The sequence below is a fragment of the Leptonychotes weddellii genome, chromosome 4 (genome assembly GCF_054177405.1).
Source record: "Leptonychotes weddellii isolate Sample4059 chromosome 4, ASM5417740v2, whole genome shotgun sequence".
Classification (NCBI taxonomy): domain Eukaryota; kingdom Metazoa; phylum Chordata; class Mammalia; order Carnivora; family Phocidae; genus Leptonychotes; species Leptonychotes weddellii.
Genome location: NC_138372.1, coordinates 112529764 through 112550870, shown reverse-complemented (window position 1 = coordinate 112550870; position 21107 = coordinate 112529764). Strand labels below are relative to the sequence as shown.

At 38.8% G+C, this 21107-nt stretch overlaps 1 protein-coding gene across 2 annotated transcripts in view; it reads left to right on the top strand.

Moving 5' to 3' along the window:
- Nucleotides 1-252: 252 nt before the first annotated feature.
- ARFGEF1 (ARF guanine nucleotide exchange factor 1) overlaps nt 253-21107 on the top strand; it is a 144837-nt gene continuing 123982 nt past the window's right edge. The window contains exon 1 of one of the 2 annotated variants that reach the window (XM_081816075.1): nt 253-936. In XM_081816075.1, coding sequence (XP_081672201.1) covers nt 813-936 — 124 coding nt within the window. In that variant the 5' untranslated portion in view covers nt 253-812. The remainder of the gene's footprint in view (nt 937-21107) is intronic. The other variant, XM_081816076.1, reaches the window with a different exon arrangement.

Genomic DNA, 21107 nt, shown 5'->3' with positions numbered 1-21107 from the left:
TCGGAGAAGTGGAAGCAGCGTAGCCTGGAGTCCTTTTCACCGGGTGGGAGTAAGGATACCGGGGGTCCTCCGCCCCGCAGCGAAGCCGCCCCGAGGTGCCCGGCGCCGCAGGACGCCCGCCACGCCCCACGCCGCCCTGCAGGCGAACGCAGGAGGCGGTAAGGCCCCGCCGGGCCACCGTAGCGCTGCGGATCGGGCCTCTCCTCCCGCGCCGCCCTCCGCCCCCAGCCTCCCCGCGCCGCGGCAGCTCTGGGCAGGGAGCGCCGCCGCCGCCGCCGCTTCCTCCTCTGCAGCCGTTCGGCCGCTGCGTGACGCGTCGTTTCCTCCCAACATGGCGGCCGGGGCAGGTCGGCGGTGATGGAGGCCAGTCCGCGGCCGCGGCGGGTGCTAATTCCCACAGTAGTCAGGGCAGCCGTGCTTTCTCCGGGCTTCTGAGCCGCCGCCGCCGCCTTGTCCCTCGGCTCCCGGCAGACGGCCGCCCGGGCTGGGCTCCCTCGCCGCCCCTGGGCCGGAGGGGCGAGTGAGGGGGGTGGCCGGGAAGCGACCCCAGGCCGGGAGAAGCGGCGGTCCCACGGGCGCGGCCCTCAAGGGGCGGCCTCTCAAGGGCTGGTGAAGACCTCCTCGCCCCTCGCCCTCACCGCGGCTGCTCCCACTCGCCCGTCCCTTCGTGATCCGGTCGCTGCCCTCCACGCCTCCTCTCCCCCACTTCCACCCCCTCTCCTTTCTCTCTTCTCTTCCTCCACCTCCTCCTCCTCCCCTCCAGCCGCCGGGAGCCGCGGGTCGGACGAGCCGCCGCCTCCTTCTCTGCGTCCATGTATGAGGGGAAGAAGACGAAGAACATGTTCCTGACCCGGGCCCTGGAGAAGATTTTGGCCGACAAGGAAGTGAAGAAGGCGCATCACTCCCAGCTGCGCAAAGCGTGCGAGGTGGCGTTAGGTGAGCGGGGAGGAGGCCCGGCGTGGGGGGGGGGGGAGCGGGCGGGCGGCGCGGCAGGCGCCGCGGGAGGTGGGGTCGTCTGGGGCTGCCCTAGGCCGGCGCCACTGACCTCAGGGAGCCCTCGCGAAGCTCTTTGCTCCCCGGCTGGAGTTGACTGTAACTCGGCTGGATGTGGGGCAGAGGCAGGGTGGAGGAGGAAGGGCAGTAAGCTAGGCTCGGGGAACGCGGCAGGGCTTGGAATCGACTTGAGAGTATGAGATTTTGTTGGTGGACCGTGCCGTGCGGACAGGCTAGCACCCTTTGTGATGAGCAGAAGATGAACTGTTGTTTATTAGCTTGGAAATTGAGGAGAGCTGATTTGTCAAGATTGGCCGTGGGAAGGGTTCCGTATCGTAATTTTGATAACTTTGTCGTTTGGCGTGGTACTTTGGGAAGATAGGCCAAAGTTGTTCCCTTGTTGACAGTCTTGACAAGGGGTCTGCAAGAGGTGTAGCCCATTCTGACATCTCTCCGCCTCCGCCACAGGAAAGACAGAGTGATGTTGTTATGTGACTGGGCTGACCTGGAAGAACAAGACCAGAGGTTAAGGGGTGGGGGTGGCCATATAAAAGCCAGGAAGGGAAGGACCTTTAAATATGCCGGCTTTAGTGACAAGGAAGGGAGGGTTTGAAATGGGGAAGATGGAAAAGACAATGGCACCCACCAGCCACATGTCTGGACAGTGACAGCTGCTCTCAAGCTTGAATTCTGATTTATAGTTCAGACGGAGGAGATCTAGTGCATGGTAAATCCAAACAATACCTATAGTGAGGACAAGCAGATGAGGAATTGTTAAAGGGGGAACACTCATAGATCTATTGCATCCATCAAAGATGAAATCGTTTAAGGAAAGACCAGGACATTTAACACAAAGATGAATTCCTAATGCTTCTGTTTTTATTTTATAGCAGTGGAAATAGACTATATCAAATTGACAGGAAAATCAAGTTTGTTAAATGGGCTTTGGAAAAAAAGTGTTCTTGAAGGGGGAAAAATCCAGAATAACTTAAATGTGTGTTAAAGGGTGAAGACAGGAAAGACCTTTTAATTATTAAAACAGAGTACTTTTTTTTTTTTTTTTAAGATTTTATTTATTTGACAGAGAGAGAGAGACACAGCGAGAAAGGGAACACAAGCAGGAGGAGTGGGAGAGGGAGAAGCAGGCTTCCCTCCAAGCGGGGAGCCCAATGTGGGGCTCTATCCCAGGACCCTGGGATCATGACCCCAGCTGAAGGCAGGCGCTTAAGGACTGAGCCACCCAGGCGCCCCTAAAATAATTTTTTTATACTTGCTACAATAAGCTATACTGTTTTTCTTTCTTTTTTAGGTATTTTAAGACAATGTTATGAAAAACATTACTGAAGAAATTTCATTAAAATATTTTTTGAATCTGTGGTATAGTGGGTTTAAGTTTAGTTTTTGACCCTTCGTGAATCAGAAGTTCATCTTTTCTATCCTTGTAGCTAATGAAAGACTGTTCTAGGTGGATGAGAAGACCTTGTATAGTGATAAAAATTGAATTTATCTAGGTCCTGAAAGGAGTAATTATTAAATTGGGGTGGGATGAGGGAAGAAATGATTTTGAGTTTTTAAAAGGATTATGTGCTTGCAGGTTAAAGAACTTAGGAGATTCAAACTAAAATTTTAGTTGAAACCAGATTTTCCATGTTAATTATATTTTTAGTATACTAAATAATAAGTATTAGACTGACGAAATGGAGTGTATTTTGTATACATTTTTTTTTTTCCTCTCCAGAATGCCAATATAAGTTGAGTGTGTTTTAGTGGAGAGTTCTGTGGAAGGAGAATCTGGGATCTTGGGTTTAAATCCCAGTTTTAATTATCGTAAGGTTACATTCCCTCTAATGTGCCATGAGCACGAACACAGTTTGGTTAACTTGTGCACTGAGTATTCCTGCCCTTCTTTAGTGGCATCTTTAGAGGGCTTATGGTTTGGTCCTTGCCATATCTAGATGTAGGAGCTACTTGTTAGTGTGTGTTAGGTGTACTAGGAATTGTCTATTGCAGATTTTGCTGGTTTTACTTTTTTGCCTTCCTCTTCCATATAGCTAGCAGAAACTAATTATGAGGAATGTGACTACCCAGGCAGGGGCTAGGCAACGCAATAGTTTTCTAAAGATGTATAAGGCTTTTTCTCACATTTTATAAAAGTTACATTTAGTCTCCTGCAAAATCTCATTGAGCATTCTCAAGGTAGTGGATCCCTGATGGATGAACTTTGTTTCTTTCCTTCTATTCATCCATCTACATTATCACAAACATAAATTGGTAGGGATAACCCCTTTCATTTTTACAGAAAGTGTAATGTTTTACAGTAAGATGGTGTCTTCAAATATGTATTGTCCCTGGAAACTATTGTAATAAATCTCCTCTTTGCTCCTTGTTATTGAGACTGCAGACCCACTTTGGTCTCTTGATAATCTGTGGCCATCAAGCAGGAATGGGAAGGTAAAGGGGAATGGACTGGTTTGGTCATCCCTGATCTAGATGAGGTTGTGAGTGGGTAGGAGTTGGATGGTAGAAGCATAGAAGTGAGTGCTATAATCCTTCTAAATGTATTTCCTAAATAACTCTTCTAAATACACCTGCCTGCATTCTTCCTCCTCCTCACCCCCAAATATTTATTGAGCACCTACCGAGGAGCTGAAGGGAGACAGACAATAAACAGGAAAGTATATAGTATGTCAGACTTTTAATCCTTTTGTGTTTTAAAATCATTTTATTGGCATGTGAGGAGATTTCAGAGCACTGGTATTCAAAATTCCGTTACCTTTTAACAATGGCCAGTTATAGTTTTTCTGTAAATAATACTGATGAAATTATGTTCATCATATATTCTTAAGAAAATGGTATTTTTTTGGTTAAAGTAAAACTTTTAGCACACCTTATCAAGATTAGTGGAGATTTACTTTATTAAAAACAAAATTCATCTGCAAAGATACTACACACAGGAAATTTCATTTTATTGCATTCACAAAAAGAAAAATAATGAAAACTTTAAAGGGTATGCAGATTTTTTAAATGATTATCAAATTATCTTACATTTCAGACTTTATTTTGAAGTAAAGAATGGTTAGAAAAAAAACAAAAAACCTTCACATCTACATTGTTAACAATCCCTGTGAGGCGCAGAGGCCCAAGAACAGCTCCAGGTTGCCCTCTCTTGGTACCTGCCCCACTACAGCTCTCTGCAGCTAAGACAACTCAGCAGAGGGCTTCTAGGCTGCCCTAGCTTAGCTTGATCCATTCCTGCTCTCTAGAATCCTGAATTAAAAATAGTCTGGCCATCTGCTGGCAGATGAGACAACAGCTGAGCTATTTTTAGTTTCAAAGAATTTAGGATTGTTGCAGGATCGGACTTGAAGGTAGCATTGTTTGTCTCATGGGGGAGAGTGCATTTGGGCCATATTCTAGTCAGGCCTCTAAGTTTCAGGAGTTTCTTTGATGTTAGGGCTGTGACTAGTTCGAGTTCTGTTTAAACATCAGATATTGACAAAGATATTCTGTAGATGTTAGGATGAACTAGTCCAAGGTTGGAAGCTGGCACTGATAGGGAATTGGAGTGAAAAGGGTGACCACAAGAAGGTTTTAGAGGCAAAGGAGGCATGCAGGGGCATTCATAAGGGTGGAATCCCTTGAGACATGGGAGAATGATAGAGAAAAAGAGGACTTGTGAGGGAAATAATTTTTGCATCAGACAGCGTATGAATTATGTTGTTTATCATATCCTAAAATGATCCTACTTGATTTAGTTTTTTTGAGTCTGTTAAACCCGTAATTATAGTTACCCCAGAAATGTAAATATAATAGTCTAAACAATTACAGAACTTCTTTCTGTACCTCCAGTCCCACCCTTATTTTGGTTAGCAGTGTTATAAAAAGGGTTATGTGGGTGGAGGGGAATTACTTGAGTGCTATTGACCTCAATTTTATGCTACTTTTGGTAATATCAATTTTTGCTACTCTTCACCTTTTATGAAAAAAAGTGATTTATTCCCAAATAATATCCTGCAGTGAACATTTTAATTATAATTTAAATCCATTAGCGAATCTCCTTTTAAACCTTCCTCGATATCTAAGGTAAAAGGTGTTTTCAGTAAGTCAGGCTGCCAGAATTTTTGAGATAGCTAGGAAAAAAGAGTAATGAAATGAAATGATTGATGAAAGATTCTGTTAAGTTTGAGTTGAAAAAATAAGTTTGGGTTTCAGTGTATATTCTTTTCATTGTGAAGATTTACAATGCACATTAACGTAGTTGAGATTCTGAAAAGTCTCCTAAGAAAGATATCTGCTCTATTTTGCTTATTGAAGTTTTTCTTAATTTATTTGACCCTTTTCAGTGTCTCTTAACACCTCTGTGAAACATTGTTCCTTGGAATTTACTTTAGGACACTATTCAAGGGAAAGAAAGGCCCTAATTACTGATAAGGTAGAGCTATAATACAGTAGATATAATAGCTCTACGTATAGATGAGACCATTCTTCAGATTTGTCATTGTGTTTTGGGAAAGCAATTCTGTTGACAATGAAGGAAGAAGAAAGTCAGAAACAAGGAGCAGTCAGGAAGAATGGTATCAGAAAACAGGACTGTTTGCTTACTAGCTCTTTGTTTCTCATCTCATCTAATGGCAAGCAACTGGTTGTCTCTCCTGATAATACTTAACTTGCAGAGAAACGTCTGTTGGTAATTGTTTTTTCAAAGCAGAATAAAAATGTATTGTGAATGGGAAATAATTTGGGGAAATATTTGTCATAATATTCCTTACAAAGTTGAGGAGGGGATATTTGAAAAGGGAAAATACATGAAAAAATTATTGTCATTCAAAGTTAGGTATGTTCTTCATTTAGTTATTAGTTGAGCTAGCGTGTGCCAGATATTATTCCAGTGCTGAGCATTCCGCACTGAACCAAACATGCTTTCATGGAACTTACTTTCTAGTTCATTGAGGCTAACAGTAAAAAACTAACATGGATTGTCAGATTGTTATTTTCAGAATCAGTAGTTCAGAAGGATAAAGGGAGAATGACCCAGGAGTGCAATTTTAGATAGGGTTGTTAGGAAAGGCCTTTCTATGAGGTGACATTTCAGCAGAGAAGTGACAGAAGAGAGAGATTCAGCCTTTTAGACACCTGGATGAAACAAATAGAGGTAACAGTAAGACAGGTGTATGGTTGGTGCTTTCCAGGTTGAAAGGTTTATGTGGTTGAGGGAGAGTAAGAGCTGGAGAGGAATGGGAGAGGAGAGCAGCTTTGGATTTTATTGTATCTGTGATGGAAGCCACTGGAGAGTTTTGTGTAAGAGAGTGATATAGCAGATTTACATGTTAAAGGGCTCACTGGTAGTGATTTACACTACGCTCGTGGGGGGAGGGGGGAGTGAGAATTGGTTGCATTTGGAATATATTTTAAAGGAGTCCATAGGATTTGGTGATGGGTTGCTTGTATATGACAGCAGTCTAGTAGCCAGAGCTATAGGGTTGTTAGAGAAGGCATTCACCATGATGAGGAACACCAGGAGAGAAATAACCTTTGGGAAATAAGTTGTTACAGTAAAACATTTTCATCCAACCCTTTATATGTATTTTATAATTTTTTAATGATAGAATTTCCCGATTATATAATAGGATACTTTCTACTGAGAAAGGACACAATTAAAATGATAGGATATTTCCAACTGAGAATGTACAAAACAGTTTTAAATTTGAGTTGTTAGGTTTTTTCGATGAGGTTTTTCCCCTAAGAGAACGAACTGTCACGTAGTTAATAAACAACTGGCTTAGTCCCTTTTTGGGATAGGATCTTTGCAGATTTAATTAGTTGAGGATCTCCAGATAAAATCATCTTGGATTTAGGGTGGGTCCTAAATCCAGTGACTAGTGTCCTTGTAAGTGGAGGAAGGGACAGGTAGACACATGAAGAAAGAAGGCCATGTGAAAATGGTGGTAGAAATTGGAGTTATGCTGCCATAAATAAGCCAAGGAACACCTGTAGTCACCAGAAGCTAGGAAGAGGCAAGAAGGATTCTTTCCTGGAGCCTTCAGAGGTAGTATAGGTCAGATATCTGGGCTCCAGAACTGTGAGAACAAATTTCTGTTGTTTTAAGTCACCAAGCTGGTGGTAATTTGTTAATGCAGCCCTAGAAAACTAATAAAGTTCTCTTTATCCTAACTTTTCAGACCCAGTTTGATTTGAGCTTCCATTTATAGAGTATACCATGTATGTGTTGAAACAGTCAGATGCAGTCTTTGGCTGATTTATGTTCCATAAATCTAGGAGGTAGTTATTCTGAAGCTTTAGTGTGTGTGAGTGAGTCGCTTGAAAAAGTTCTTTAAAAAAGGGTGCTGAGACCAAGTATTTAAAAAGTTTGTGTTCTTTTAGTAGTTTTGTTTTGCTTAAATTTAGACTTGATAACTACATAGGTCTGTATAGCCTGTGTTATCTTATCATCCAGGAAAGATTGTGAAAAACAATCTATAAAATATTTCATATCACAGTATTATTACCTCTGGCAGTATCTTTAGAAAAATTCACATGGGGCATTTAATATTTTTCTCTCAACTTTTAATCACTTAATCAGCTGTTTAATAACTCTATCTAGAACCTTGCTAAGGAATGAAATAATCAATAAAAATATAAGCAGAGAAAGTAGGTATCATGAAGGCCAAGTACTTTTTTCAGAGGAGAATCCCAATGTCTTTACTCTGTTTACTTTTGTTTTTTTTACTCTGTTTACTTTTAATTATACATAAGTCCAATACATTTGGCAGTTTACTCTTTTTGTTTGTTTTATTTATTTATTTTTAAAGATTTTATTTATTTATTTGACAGAGAGCGAGAGCAGGAACACAAGCAGGGGGAGTGGGAGAAGGAGAAGCAGGCTTCCCACTGAGCAGGGAGCCCGAGGTGGGGCTCGATCCCTGGGATCATGACCTGAGCTGAAGGCAGACGCTTAACAACGGAGCCACCCAGGAGCCCCTTTTTGTTTGTTTTAAATAAACCTTTTCTTCAAACCATTTTCGGAAGTAAAACTGGGGAAAAAATCACCCATGATACTGTTAGGTGAAGATAGCCATTGCTAACTTTATAAAAAACAACTTTGTTGAGGTATAATTTACATAGTATAAAATCTGCCCATTAAAAAAAAATTATTTAATCTATCTACACTGAACACGGGGCCCAAACCAAGATCAAGAGTTACATGCTCTTCCAACTAAGCCAGTCAGGTGCCCCCAAATTCTGCCCATTTTAAATGTAATGATTTTTACTAAATTCATTGAGTTGTGCAGCCGTAACCATAATCCAGTTTCAGAACACTTCCATTACCCCAGTAAGATCCCTAGTGCCTATTTACAGTTAATCCCTGGTATCACCCACAGCTCTAGGTATCCACTAATCTGCTTTCTGTGTCTAGATTAGCCTTTTCTGTATATTTCTTGTAAGTATCATCATATAGATATGGTCTTTTGTGTCTGGCTTCTTTCAGCATAATATGTTTGAGGTTCATTCATGTTGTAGCACATATTAATATTTTATTTCTTTTTATTAATGCATAGTATTCCAGAGTGTGGATGCACCACATTTTGTTTATTCACTAGTTGGTGGACATTGGGTTGAATGAATAATGCTGCTGTGAATATTTGTGTGTAAGTCTTTATGTGGACCTAAATTTTTCTTTTGTATAGTTAGTACCTAGGAGTAGAATTGTTGTGTCATATGATAAATCTGTGTTTAACTTTGTAAGAAACTAAGTTGTTCTCCAGAGTAGCTGCACCCTTTTATTTCCCCATCAGCAACGTAGGAGGGTTTCTCATACGTCCTTGCCAGCCAAAGATTATTACTGTCTTTTTTATTTTAGCCATCTAAGTTGATATGAAGTGTTATTTCTTTGAAATACAATATTAACTTTTTGAGGTATTTTTTCCACACTTTATTCTGACAACACACCACACACACACAGATGTAGTCTTCAGAAATTGAGCTTGTTAATTTCTAAGGCAATAGGAAGAAGGAAAAAGAAATAGCTTACATTTATCGTTTACTGTATGCCAAGTTCTGTGCCAATTACTTTATTGTCTTTATCTCAGTTTGTCCTCCAGACCACCCTATATGTTTAGGTGCTATTATTATCTGCAGTTTGCAATTGAAGAAACTGAGGTTTAGAGCTTGTGTTTGGTAGAATTAGAATATGAGTGAGTCTTTTTGGCCTAATGTGGCAGACCTGATCTGCACCCTTACCCACAAATCTTTGTTTACAATTAACAAATTACAGAAAGGGAAAGAAGGGCCTCCATGGAAAGAGAGTTACTGTTAAGAAAGAGAAAGGGCAAAATACATAAAGAAACAACTATCTAACTGCAGTACAGAAAAATACTGCTCTCTACGTTTCAGTGACTCTCAAAGGTATTTAAAGGTATTTATGTACTACTATATTTTAATAATGGTATCTCTGAGTCTGTCATACAAAAAAAAACATTTTATTTTGTGTTTTGCTTAAGTCAGCCAGATTCATGTGTATTTCTGTGTATAAGATTTTAAACAAAATTTTAAAAATTTAAGCCATTTGGAAAATTAAACTGTCCTGTGACATTTCCAAGGATTCTGGCAATCTATTATGGTATCTTAGTGCCTCGTTTTTTAAAAATATTCTTATTTTTTATCTTAATATTTTACAGCATTTTCAAATCATTTTAAGAATTGAAATAAAAACAAAATCTTATTAAAATGTTATAGGAAGTAAGCCTTGTTACCTCAAAATAATTGCTTGTTTATGTTTATGGAGTTATGCTGCCATAAATAAGCCAAGGAATGCCTGTAGTCACCAGAAGCTAGAAGCAAGAAAGATTCTTCCTGGAGCCTTCAAAGATAGTATAAGTCAGATATCTGGGCTCCAGAACTGAGAACAAATTTCTGTTGTTTTAAGTCACCAAGTTTGTGGTAATTTGTTAACGCAGCCCTAGAAAACTAATAAAAGTTCTCTTTATCCTAACTTTTCAGATCCAGTTTGATTTGAGCTTCTATTTATAGATATATGTGCTCCCATTCAACATATATGTGTTGAAACAGTCAAATGAGTCTCCATAAACTCAGTGGCTTTCATAAGTATATAATTATTGTGGGGTGCCTGGGTGGCTCAGTTGGTTAAGTGTCCAACTCTTGATTTCAGCTCAGGTCATGATCTCAGGGTTGTGAGATCCAGCCCTGTGTGGGGCTCTGTGCTCAACAGGAGTCTGCTTGAAATTCTCTTTCTCCCTCTCTCCCACCCCCACCCGGCGTGCACTTGATTTCTCTCTAAAGTAAATAAAACTTAAATAAATGAATATAATTACTGTGTAATTGTCATTATTTTCAATTGTATAGCTTCTCATCATCATTTCATGGGCATTTTCTATGTATGTATTTTGTCTTCCTACCAAGCATTTTAATAATGTGTCCTCGTTTTTGTGTGTGTGTGTGTGTGGTTGTTTTTAAGGTTTTATTTATTTATTTGAGAGAGAGACAGAGATAGCACGACTGGGGAGGAGAGGGAGAAGCAGGCTCCCTGCTGAGTAGGGAGCCGGACTCTGGGCTCGATCCCAGGACCCCGAGATCATAACCTGAGCTGAAGGCAGACACTTAACCCACTGAGCCACCCAGGCACCCCTGTGTCCTGTTGTAAAGTGTTTTTTGAGTTTAGGGACGTTTACACTTAAATTCTGCTACACAGACTTTTCTTTCTTTTTTATTTTTTAAGATTTTATTTATTTATTTGACAGAGAGAGACACAGCGAGAGGGGGAACACAAGCAGGGGGAGTAGAAGAGGGAGAAGCAGGCTTCCCACAGAGCAGGGAGCCCGATGTGGGGCTCGATCCCAGGACCCTGGGATCATGACCTGAGCCGAAGGCAGATGCTTAACAACTGAGCCACCCAGGCGTCCCCAGACTTTTCTTATATATATATTTTTATTAATCCCTGCAAAATTCATTGAATGTTATGTATGCAGAATTATTTACAGTAAACACTAAGATTGAGTTCACTGGGTTAGAGTGTGGTCATTTATGGCTCTTGTTCCTTAGGTAGAATTGTCATAAATGTCCTCTGCGTGTGCTAGGTGCAAGTATACAGCCATCTGCTGAGGAAGACAGAGTATTCATTCTCTTTAGATTTATTGGTTTTGACCTATTTTTATGTAACCATTCCTTTTCATCTTTCCTTTGCAATTTTTTTTTTCTGTTCTAAAAGTAAAAAACAAAGACCTAAAACTCCCCTTTATAATCAGAATGTGTATGCTTTTGTTTTCTATAGATTTTGACTTTTTTGGTGCTTATTTTCTTGAATTAGGGTATAATAGGAGGTATTTAATAGATTCATTTTCTCCCTTTGAATTGATAGTCAGGCGTTAAAAACCGTTAAGTTAAAAAGCGTTTTATTACTTCTTACATTATTGATGATTCTCAATTTTTGTTAGCATTGTACCTAACATGGTATCTGATAAGATTGATTAGTCCTCGTTTCTTATTTATTTTTTTATAATGTTGCTTCCCCCCCAAATTTTAGTATTTTATTTTCTGTTCTTTAATGCTTACTTTTAGCGTCTTATTAATATAATGCTTAGCCTTTCTTACCTTATATTTTTATATATAAGATAAAAAGCGTTATAGTTGGAAAGAAGTTGATTATTTTACCTATTTTGTTGGGTTCTCATGCTTTATTCCCTAAATTTTAATTCTTTTTTTTTTTTAAGATTTTATTTATTTATTTGACAGAGAGAGACACAGCGAGAGAGGGAACACAAGCAGGGGGAGTGGGAGAGGGAGAAGCAGGCTCCCCCCGCAGAGCAGGGAGCCCGATGTGGGACTCGATCCCAGGATCCCAGGATCATGACCTGAGCCGAAGGCAGTCGCTCAATCGACTGAGCCACCCAGGCGCCCTAAATTTTAATTCTTACATAGTAATTGAGAATGTGTTTAATGCATTGACAAGCCAAAGCTTATGTTTAATTTCTAATGTGATTGTTCTGTATTTAGAAATGAAAATGGAACCACATGCATCTTCTAATAGTGAATAAAAGTAAAGTGTAAAAAAAAAAAAGTGTGTTTGATACCAGTTAATAATTAAATTAACAATTGAGGCTTAATAATTAAGCTTTAAAATAATGTATCAGTGTCCAGAATAGGGATTTTATTATGAATAGAGAACAGATGTTTTATAGTGAATACTATAAAAATGTAACTGTTTTTGCTACAAGATACATGGACAGAAATTAAACTTAATCAGAATGTATTTGTTGTTATAAATGCAATGATGAATCTCTGTGTTTGTATATACAGAGTGAAAGTTACTTTATTCTCTTTGTTCTCACCCCAACCCCCATTTCTGTGGCTATTGGAGAAGACTCTTGAATGGCAAATTAGGAGGAAAGGTACCTTTTTTGATTAATACGTAGCACACACTTCCCTTAAAAAGTCAATGAATATGGCAAAGTATGGTATTTTAAACTTCTTATGTGATCATATATTCATTGAGTTATATTCCTTTTGAAATAGAACAAATATTTTTTCAGTTTATAATTTTCTTTTACATTTCAAAAAGCACACTTAACTGATTAATATGCCAAAATCTGATTTCCCTATAAGAAAGTTAGGCATTAAAATTATCATCATTGTAATTATTTTTGGTTGGTTGGTTTTTCTTTGTTTGAATGAAAAATGTCTTTAGGAAAAGTTAGTCTTTTTCTGTTTTATTACTAAATTAAAGTCATATTTATGATTTTTTACTGAGCAGTTTTAATTCTTAAATTGAATATCCCTTGAATTTTTTTAACACCCCCTCCTAAATGGTTTCTACCAATTTGGTCTCATTGAATATGACTTACAAAAAATACAAACAAATAAGTGGCATTGAGGGCTCATCAATCAGATACCATGTTAGGCACTATGCTAATTTAAATTGAGAATGACTGATGGAACAGGATGTGATAAAATGCTTTTGAAAATGCTCATTGAAGCTTTCTATCTTTAACATTTATTGAAGTTATATGATCTTTGGCTAGCAAATAAGAAACTTTGATTGCCACTCATGCATGCCTAATGCTATTCTGTGTAATTAAGATCTGTCATTAGTTTGCTTGACTAAAATTTCTTAGTGTAAAGTTTTTGTTGATTCATTAATGTCCCCAATTATTTTGTCTAGGATAGTCATGGTTAATAATTTGGCTTTCCAGGAGATGTGTAAGAAAATAAAAATATCTTTAAGTTTGGAAATTAAATGTCAAGAATGTTTGCTTTTCCTCAGTTTTCCATGTTTATTTTTTAAACTTTTATCCTGAAATTTTCACTTAAAAAATTATCACAATATTTCAGTTCCTTTTTTTGGAACTACTCCTTTTACGTTCATTTCCTACCTGATCTTCCTTATCTCTCTTCCTCTTCCTTTTCAAACCTCAGAATCTTATGAGCATTGATATATTAATCCATTCTGGATTCATAAAAACATATTTTAGAGAAATTGAGGCAATTTAAAAATCATCAGAAAGTGAACCAGGCACCTGGTTAATATCCCTTGATGTGACTTCCCAAATGACCACTAAATTGTGGAAATGGAAGAAAATTCACTACATTGTGGAAAAGCCAGATTAATGGCAATCTGTGTCTAGATCTGGAAGGAATGAGAAGAAGCTAAAAGGATGAGAGATATCCTAGGTATCTAACAAAGCTGTCTAACATAGGGATAATTCTTTTTTCCTAAATGAAAAAAAGATTAATTTGAAATTGTGAACAAAGTAATAATCGGAGACATATTGAAATGGCTGCCCCCAAAAAACACCTGTGCGTGCAAACTACCATATTCTAGGAAGAAAAAAACTTAAAGAGATTCTTACAAGTTTCAATCTACAGATATTCTTTAAAATTAAGGATAAAAAATAAATTCCATAAATTTATCCCATAACCCTAGATAGGCAGAGAAAATAAGCTTCCAAAGAAGGAATTGGAAGCTTCCAAAGAAGGAATTGTAAGATTGCAAGGAAGAGTTTTACCCTAGGTAAACCTAAGTAATACTAATTTGCTGAAAATGATAAAACAGCAACTCTAATAAAGTCAAATATACTGTTTCACTTTTTTTTTTTTTTAGATCTGTGCCTTATCCTGCTTCTGACTTGTTTTTCCTTCTTCCCTTTCTTTCCTCTCCTTTCCGTCTCCTTCATCTATCCACTCCTTTCTCTCATCCCTTTTACTTCAAATATTTTTCTTCCCTTCAAATAACATCTGAAAATTGTTAGAAAATAGGGGCACCTGGGTGGCTCAGATGGTTAAGCGTCTGCCTTCGGCTCAGGTCATGATCACCAGGTACTGGGATCAAGCCCCATGTCAGGCTCCCAGCTCATTGGGGAGTCTGCTTCTCCCTCTCCCTCTGCCTCTTCCCCTGCTTGTGCTCTCTCTCTCTCTCTCAAATAAATAAAATCTTTTTTAAAAAAAGAAAATAATCAGATACGTTGTGAAGATACCTGTACAAATTTATCCATCATTGTGCTCTTTGATTACTAAAAGTTGAAAATAAGTTGTCAACAATATGGGATGGGTTAAATAAATAATGGTATTTGGAATACTGCAAAGCACTGAATAGTGACATGCTGGAAATATATTCATTGATATAGAAAGATAAATGAGTGGAAATATATAAAAGCTATATAATCTGTTATATAATTATATAATAGTATTTACTTTGAACAAGTATATATAGGTATACATGAAAAAGTGTTGCAAATATAAGGAAATTTTGACAAATATATTGAGAGACGTGTTTCATTGTCCTGTTTTGCAGTAGAACTACGATGTATCTATAAGTTGTTAGAGAAGTATATGTCATTGAAGAGTCTATATGCCTCTAAGGAACTTTTATATAATGCAAAAATACTGTTTTCCTCTCCAAGCCTGTGGTATTTAAATGTAGAGAAAGGGAGGAGAAAGAAAAAAAAAAAACCCCACAAAGATAAGTAGTGGCCTTCATATTGAAGTAAAAAATAAAACCAAGAAAGAAGGTGGAGGATATCAAAGCTAACTAATGAATGATAATCACATTTATTTACCACCATGTCAGCCTGGTAGTAAACACAGGGACAGTTTAAATGTGTCTTTGGTATTGCTTAGAGATACCTAGTTATCAGTTAAAACTGGATTGTACCCTAGGCTTCATCACTTATAGGCTTCTGACAATAAGAAAGAAATTTTTTCAGGTAATACCATCATGCTCTTTCTCATTTTGATTGCTCAGAATGGAGGGAGAATAACTGGTCTCAAACAGACTTTTGACTAGGCACTACTTAAAATTTATGTCTCTGGTTATCTAAGTATCATATGAGAATTAAAAAGTCTTAGAAAACTCCTTTGGTTGCTATATCTTTGAAAACACAAAGGAAGCCTTAGTTTTCACCTCAGATAAACCCTAAGCCAAGAAAAGTTTACAGGCTTTAGAAAATCTCCTCTCCATGTATGTAGCCATTGTAGCCTTCTCAACCCATTTAGTAAAGGTATGAAAATGGATTGAAGAATAGAGGTTTCTTGATGTTTATAAAAAAGTCCATTAGTGTTAACTGGTATTAGTGTTAACTGGTATAGACTTAGTCTTGCAAATTCTTGGGTCTGCATCTTTTCTGGAGTTGGATACCAAGTTCTTTTCAATTACAGCTGACCTTTGAACAAGGTGGGAAATGGGGACACTGACACCCCTGCACAGTCCAAACTCTCCAGAAACTTTACTAATAGCTTACTGTTGGCTGGAAGCCTTACTGATAGCATAAACAGTTGACTAACACATATTTTGTGTGTTAAATGTATCATACTGTTTTCTTATGATAAAGTAAGCTAGAAAAAAGAAAATGTTGAGAAATGCATTAGAGAAAATACATTAAAGTACTGTACTTACATTTTCTGGGGGGAAAAAAAAATCTGCCTATAGGAGGTCCAGGGGCCACAGGGGTGGGTCTGGCACAGAGTTGGCAATGCACCAGAGGCTGGTAGACTTGGCTCAGCAGGGGCAGACGCTGGCCTGGCCTCAGGCAGCAACACTGGCCTGGAGGTCTATCACAGTACAGGCCCGTCGGCCTGGAGGTCTATCACTGGCCTGTGGCCATTGGTTGCTGCTAGCCATGCATGAGTGTGCCCACTGGGAGGTTGGGGGATGGGGTAGCTGGCCTGCCTGGGAGGGGCCCCAAAGGCTCCAGCTATTCTGGCCTGCAGTCCACTGGGAGGAGAAGGGCTCCCAGAGCAGCGCCCACCCTGCCCTCTAGGTGTGTTTTTCTGCTTCAGCATGGCCTCTTGCCTGCCAGCCATGGGTGCTTGACCCAGCTCAGCACTCAGGGCAGCTCACAGCTCTGCCTGGTCCTGGGCCACGGGGGAGAGACTGGTGGCTGCTCACTGTCTGAGCAGGCCTCCCTTTAGTACTTAGAGGGCAAGGGGCATGACCTGTGTGCCAGTTGTCTTCCATTCAGTCCTGTGGAGACTGGGGTGGGCAATTGTAAATAAATGCTTTTGTGGCTTTTGCTGTCAATTCTCAACAAAAAATAAAACCAGTATTAAGTGGGCCTGGGCATTTTAAACCCCTGTTGTTCAAGAATCAACTATACATAGAATATGTCATTTATTTCTTCCTACTCCAGTTGAGTCACAAAATAACACTGTTAGTTGTAGATGTTGTTATTCTCTTATATTGATAAATGCTCGCCTGAAAGCAGTGAGACAGAATTTGTGTTCATTCCATTGTAATGCAGTACAACTTGGTTAGTCTTGAGCTGATAACTTCTGTGTTCTTTCTCTTCTTCACCCACTGGTAAATTTCTCCTCAAAAATCTTCTCTCATATTATACCAATTCAGTATTTATTTGCATTTATAATTATAATTTAATTGCATTTATTTGCAGATAATGTTTGGGAATATTAAACATATTAGTTATTCATTTGTTGGTGCTGTCCTTAGATTTCTAGGAAATGTTTTCTTGGCTTCACCATCAACTTGAGTTTTGCCTATTGAGAGAGTGAGAGATTTGACTGAAAAAGGAGAGAGAATGGATTAATTTTGGAACATGGGACATTACAGAACTGGGACAGGCCTGAAACAAGCATCTTTACATAACCTACACATAGCATGAGGTTGTGGGTAAGAAAGAATAGATAGAAAGGTGCAGAATGGTGAAGTGAGAAAGTATTAAAAACAAGCTTTACTTTGCTGCACGTAGGATCAACATATACTATTTAAAATATTTGTTGGTGATAGCTTGTTTTGTGTGTTTGGGGGAAAATGCTAATTATTAGGTATTTTCTGTTAAAAAGGTAAATTAGTGGATTTTGCCTATGTGGCTGTTTGGGACTACCTAATGTTTTGTGTATTAAAATTTGTCATTGTGAACTGTGGATTTTGCCACATGGTTAAAAGCCAGGGTTATTAACCTGCATTAATAAACGTTTATTGAACACCTTCAGTGTGTCTTATAATTTTATTAGATACTGTGGATGCTAGAGGTCATGTATGGCCCTTGCCTTCAAGCAGCTTTTAGTGTTCTTGTCTGAAATAGATTGTAATAAACAGATGTTATAGGTGATACATATGTGCTATTGTAGACACATAAAATTGATGGAAACCCATCAATGCTGCTAATGTAGACATATATACAATTGATGGAAACCCAAAGGAAGAATTGATCAGTTCTTTCCAAAAGTAGTGGTTTTGTGAGACCATGTATCAGGTACAGCTTTATAGTGGAATCTACTTTAGACCTCAGGCTTGCAAGATCACTGGATGACTGTACTGTGGAAGAACAGTATAGACAGAATGAGTTGCTTGAGCATAGATGTATGACTTAGTATGGCTATCCCTTGGGAAATGCAGGAAGTTCAGTGTGACTGTAGGGTGTAGTTTGATAGAGTGGATAAGGAGAGAAAGGAGTCTGGGGAAGACAGCAGGGGGCAGAAGAAGATCTTTTATACCATGCTAAGGAGTTTAGACTTTTTCTTAAATAGACTGTAGAGTGCCAAGTAAAGGAGTGAAGTGATGGTGTTGCAGTTCAGAAAGATCACTATTGGCATTATGAAAAATAAATTGCTAGGGTTCAGAGCTGTAGGCAGTAAGACCATTGTGTGTGTGTGTGTGTGTGTGTGTAAAACATATATATTTAATTTTATTTAAATTCAATAAATAAAATCTTTTAAAAAATAAATTCAATTAATTAACACATAGTACATTGTTAGTTTCAGAGCTAGAGTTAGGGGTTCATTGGTTGCATATAACACCCAGTGCTCATTACATCCTGTGTCCTCCTTATTGCCCATCACCCAGTTACCCCATCCCCCCACCTACCTCCTCTCCACCAACCCTCAGTTTGTTTCCTGAGATTGATAGTCTCTTATGGTTTATTTCCCTTTCTGATTTCATCTTATTTTTCCCTCCCTTCTCCTGTGATCCTCTGTTTTGTTTCTTAAATTCCACATATGAGTGAAATCATATGGTATTTGTCTTTCTCTGATTGACTTATTTCATTTAGCGTAATACCCTGTAGTTCCATTCACGGTTGCAAATGGTAAGGATTTCATTTTTTTGATGGCTGAGTAATATTCCATTGTACACATATACCACATTTTCTTTATCTGTTCATCTGTTGAGGGACATCTAGGCTTTTCCCATAGTTTGGCTATTGCAGACATTGCTGCTATAAACATTGGGGCGCAGGTGTCCCTTTGGGTAGTGCAGTTGCTGGCTCATAGGGTAGTTCTATTTTAACTTTTTTGAGGAAACTCCATACTGTTCTCTGGAGTGGCAGCACCAGTTGGCATTCCCACCAGCCGCGTAAGAAGGTTCCCCTTTCTCCATATCCTCTCCAGCATTTGTTGTTTCCTGACTTGTTAATTTTAGCCATTCTGACCATTGTGAGGTGTTAGCTCATGGTGGTTTTGATTTGTATTTTCCCAATGTTGAGTGATGTTGAGCCTTTTTTCTTGTGTCTCTTGGCCATTTGTATGTCTTCTTTGGAGAAATGTTGGTGGAGTCCAGATTTGAAGAAGCAGGGGCATGAGCTTGGGGCCCATATGGAGAGCTTAGATCTCAGTAAATCAGCAGGACTTCACAACTGGGTGTGAGAAGTGAGGGAAAGGAAGGCATTTAGGATGATTGAGGTTTTTAATGTGATTTTGGGCTATTGGATCCATTTACCAAGGAAATGACCACATTTAAGAGAAGGAGTTGAGGAAGAATATGGATTCAGTTTTGGTTAAATTGATTTCAAGGTATATGTGGGACATCTAAATAAAGATGCTTAGTTGACAGTTGTTTATAATGACAAAAGCTGAGGAGAGAGAGAACTGAGCTGTAGATAGAGGTTTAGGTATTATCAGCATATAGTTAGCCACTTCAGTCCTTTTGGGAAAAGGAGATGTATATTAAATTACCCAGTAAACTGCTCTCATTTATTTATTTCTTCAGGAAACATTTGTTAAGGACCTGTTTGTTCCAGATTTTATGCTAAGCCTGAGTAATATAAAGATCTAAAGGATGGCTTTTGCTGTTAAGGAGCAAATTGAGGGAGATGAACACATGAAGTAATTTCAATATAAGAAGATAGGTGTTGTTAATGATAACCAGAGAGGCTATGGAAATAAGTGTAATTCTCTTAGCCTGGAAGTGCAGGGGGAGACTTCTTAGAGATGACAGCTATTTATTCTAGAAGGATGAATATGTGTTAGGAAAAAAATGGGTGAGTGAAAACTATTCTTGGGAAGGAGGAGTATCATTAGCTAAGGCATGAGTAGCTGAAAAAACACGAAGTTTGGGAGAGTTACCCAGAAACTTGGCATGTTAAGAGTCTTAAGTGTGAGGCAGGAATGGTAGGAGATGAGGCTGTGGGCAGTATTATAGGTGATGGTAAGCGTGAACAGAAAACTACTGAAAGATTTTTAGTTGGGAGTGACATAAAACATGTAACTGAACCAGTTTTAAAAGGTACCTGCCAGGCAAATTCATGGTGGGGGTAGAATTCCAGGCAGAGAATGTAGTTTGAGCAAAAAGCCTGGAGGTATGAAATAGCAGGTCACTTCCGCGGATTTAGAGTGTTCTTTTAATATTGGAGTGTGGAATACAAGGAAGGGCATGCAGAGAGATGAGAGTAGTTGAAGGGGTCAAATCTTGGAGGGTCTTGTGCTGAAGAGCTTGAAATTTATCCTGCCAACGGTCACTCTGGCACTAATGTAGTAGGGCTCAAGAAGAGAGATGAGGAATCAGTAGGCCTGATGAGAGATAAGAGCCTGACCTAAAGATGTAACAGAAGGAATGGAGAAATCAGATTCAAGGAATTACAACTGTTCTCATCCTTGGCTATAGACCAAGAGCACCTGTGAAGTGTCTTAAAAATGAAATCAGCTGCATCACAATACTGGCGATCCTGTTTGCTAAGTCTGGGCATGGGCCTGAGCATCTTATTTTGCTCTTTAATTTTGTATTTTACATTAATATAAGTAAAACTGAGTTTGTTGTGTGTGTGTACAGTTACAAGAATTTTAACACATGTGAAGATTTATGTAAGCTCTACCACGATTAAGATATCAAATAGTTATAGCATCCCAAAAAAACTCTTGTTACTTCCTTGTAGTCACAAACTTCTCCCCATTTCTAATCCCTGACAATCACTGCTCTGTTCTATATCACTATAATTTTGTCTTTTTGAGAATGTCACATATATCAGATCATATAGTATGTAAGCTTTGAGTTTGGCTTTTTTCATTCAGCATGTCTTTGAGATTCATCCAAGTTGCTCATGTATTAAAAGTCTGTTCCTTTTTATTGCTCAGTAATAGTCCATTATATCCATGTACTACAGTTTATCTGTCAACCATTGACAAAGGACATTGAGTTGTTTCCAGTTTTTGTTAGTATGACTAGAGCTGCTCTAAATATTCATGTATAGATTTTTATTTGAACATAAGTTTTCATTTCTCTAGGGTAGGTACCCAGGAGTGGGGCTGCTGGGTCATATGGTAAGTATATGTTTAACTTTATAAGAAACTTCCAAACTGTTTTCCAGAGTGGCTGTACCATTTCACATTTTCATCATCACTGTTGGAGAGTTCCAGTTGCTCCATATTTTCACTAGCTC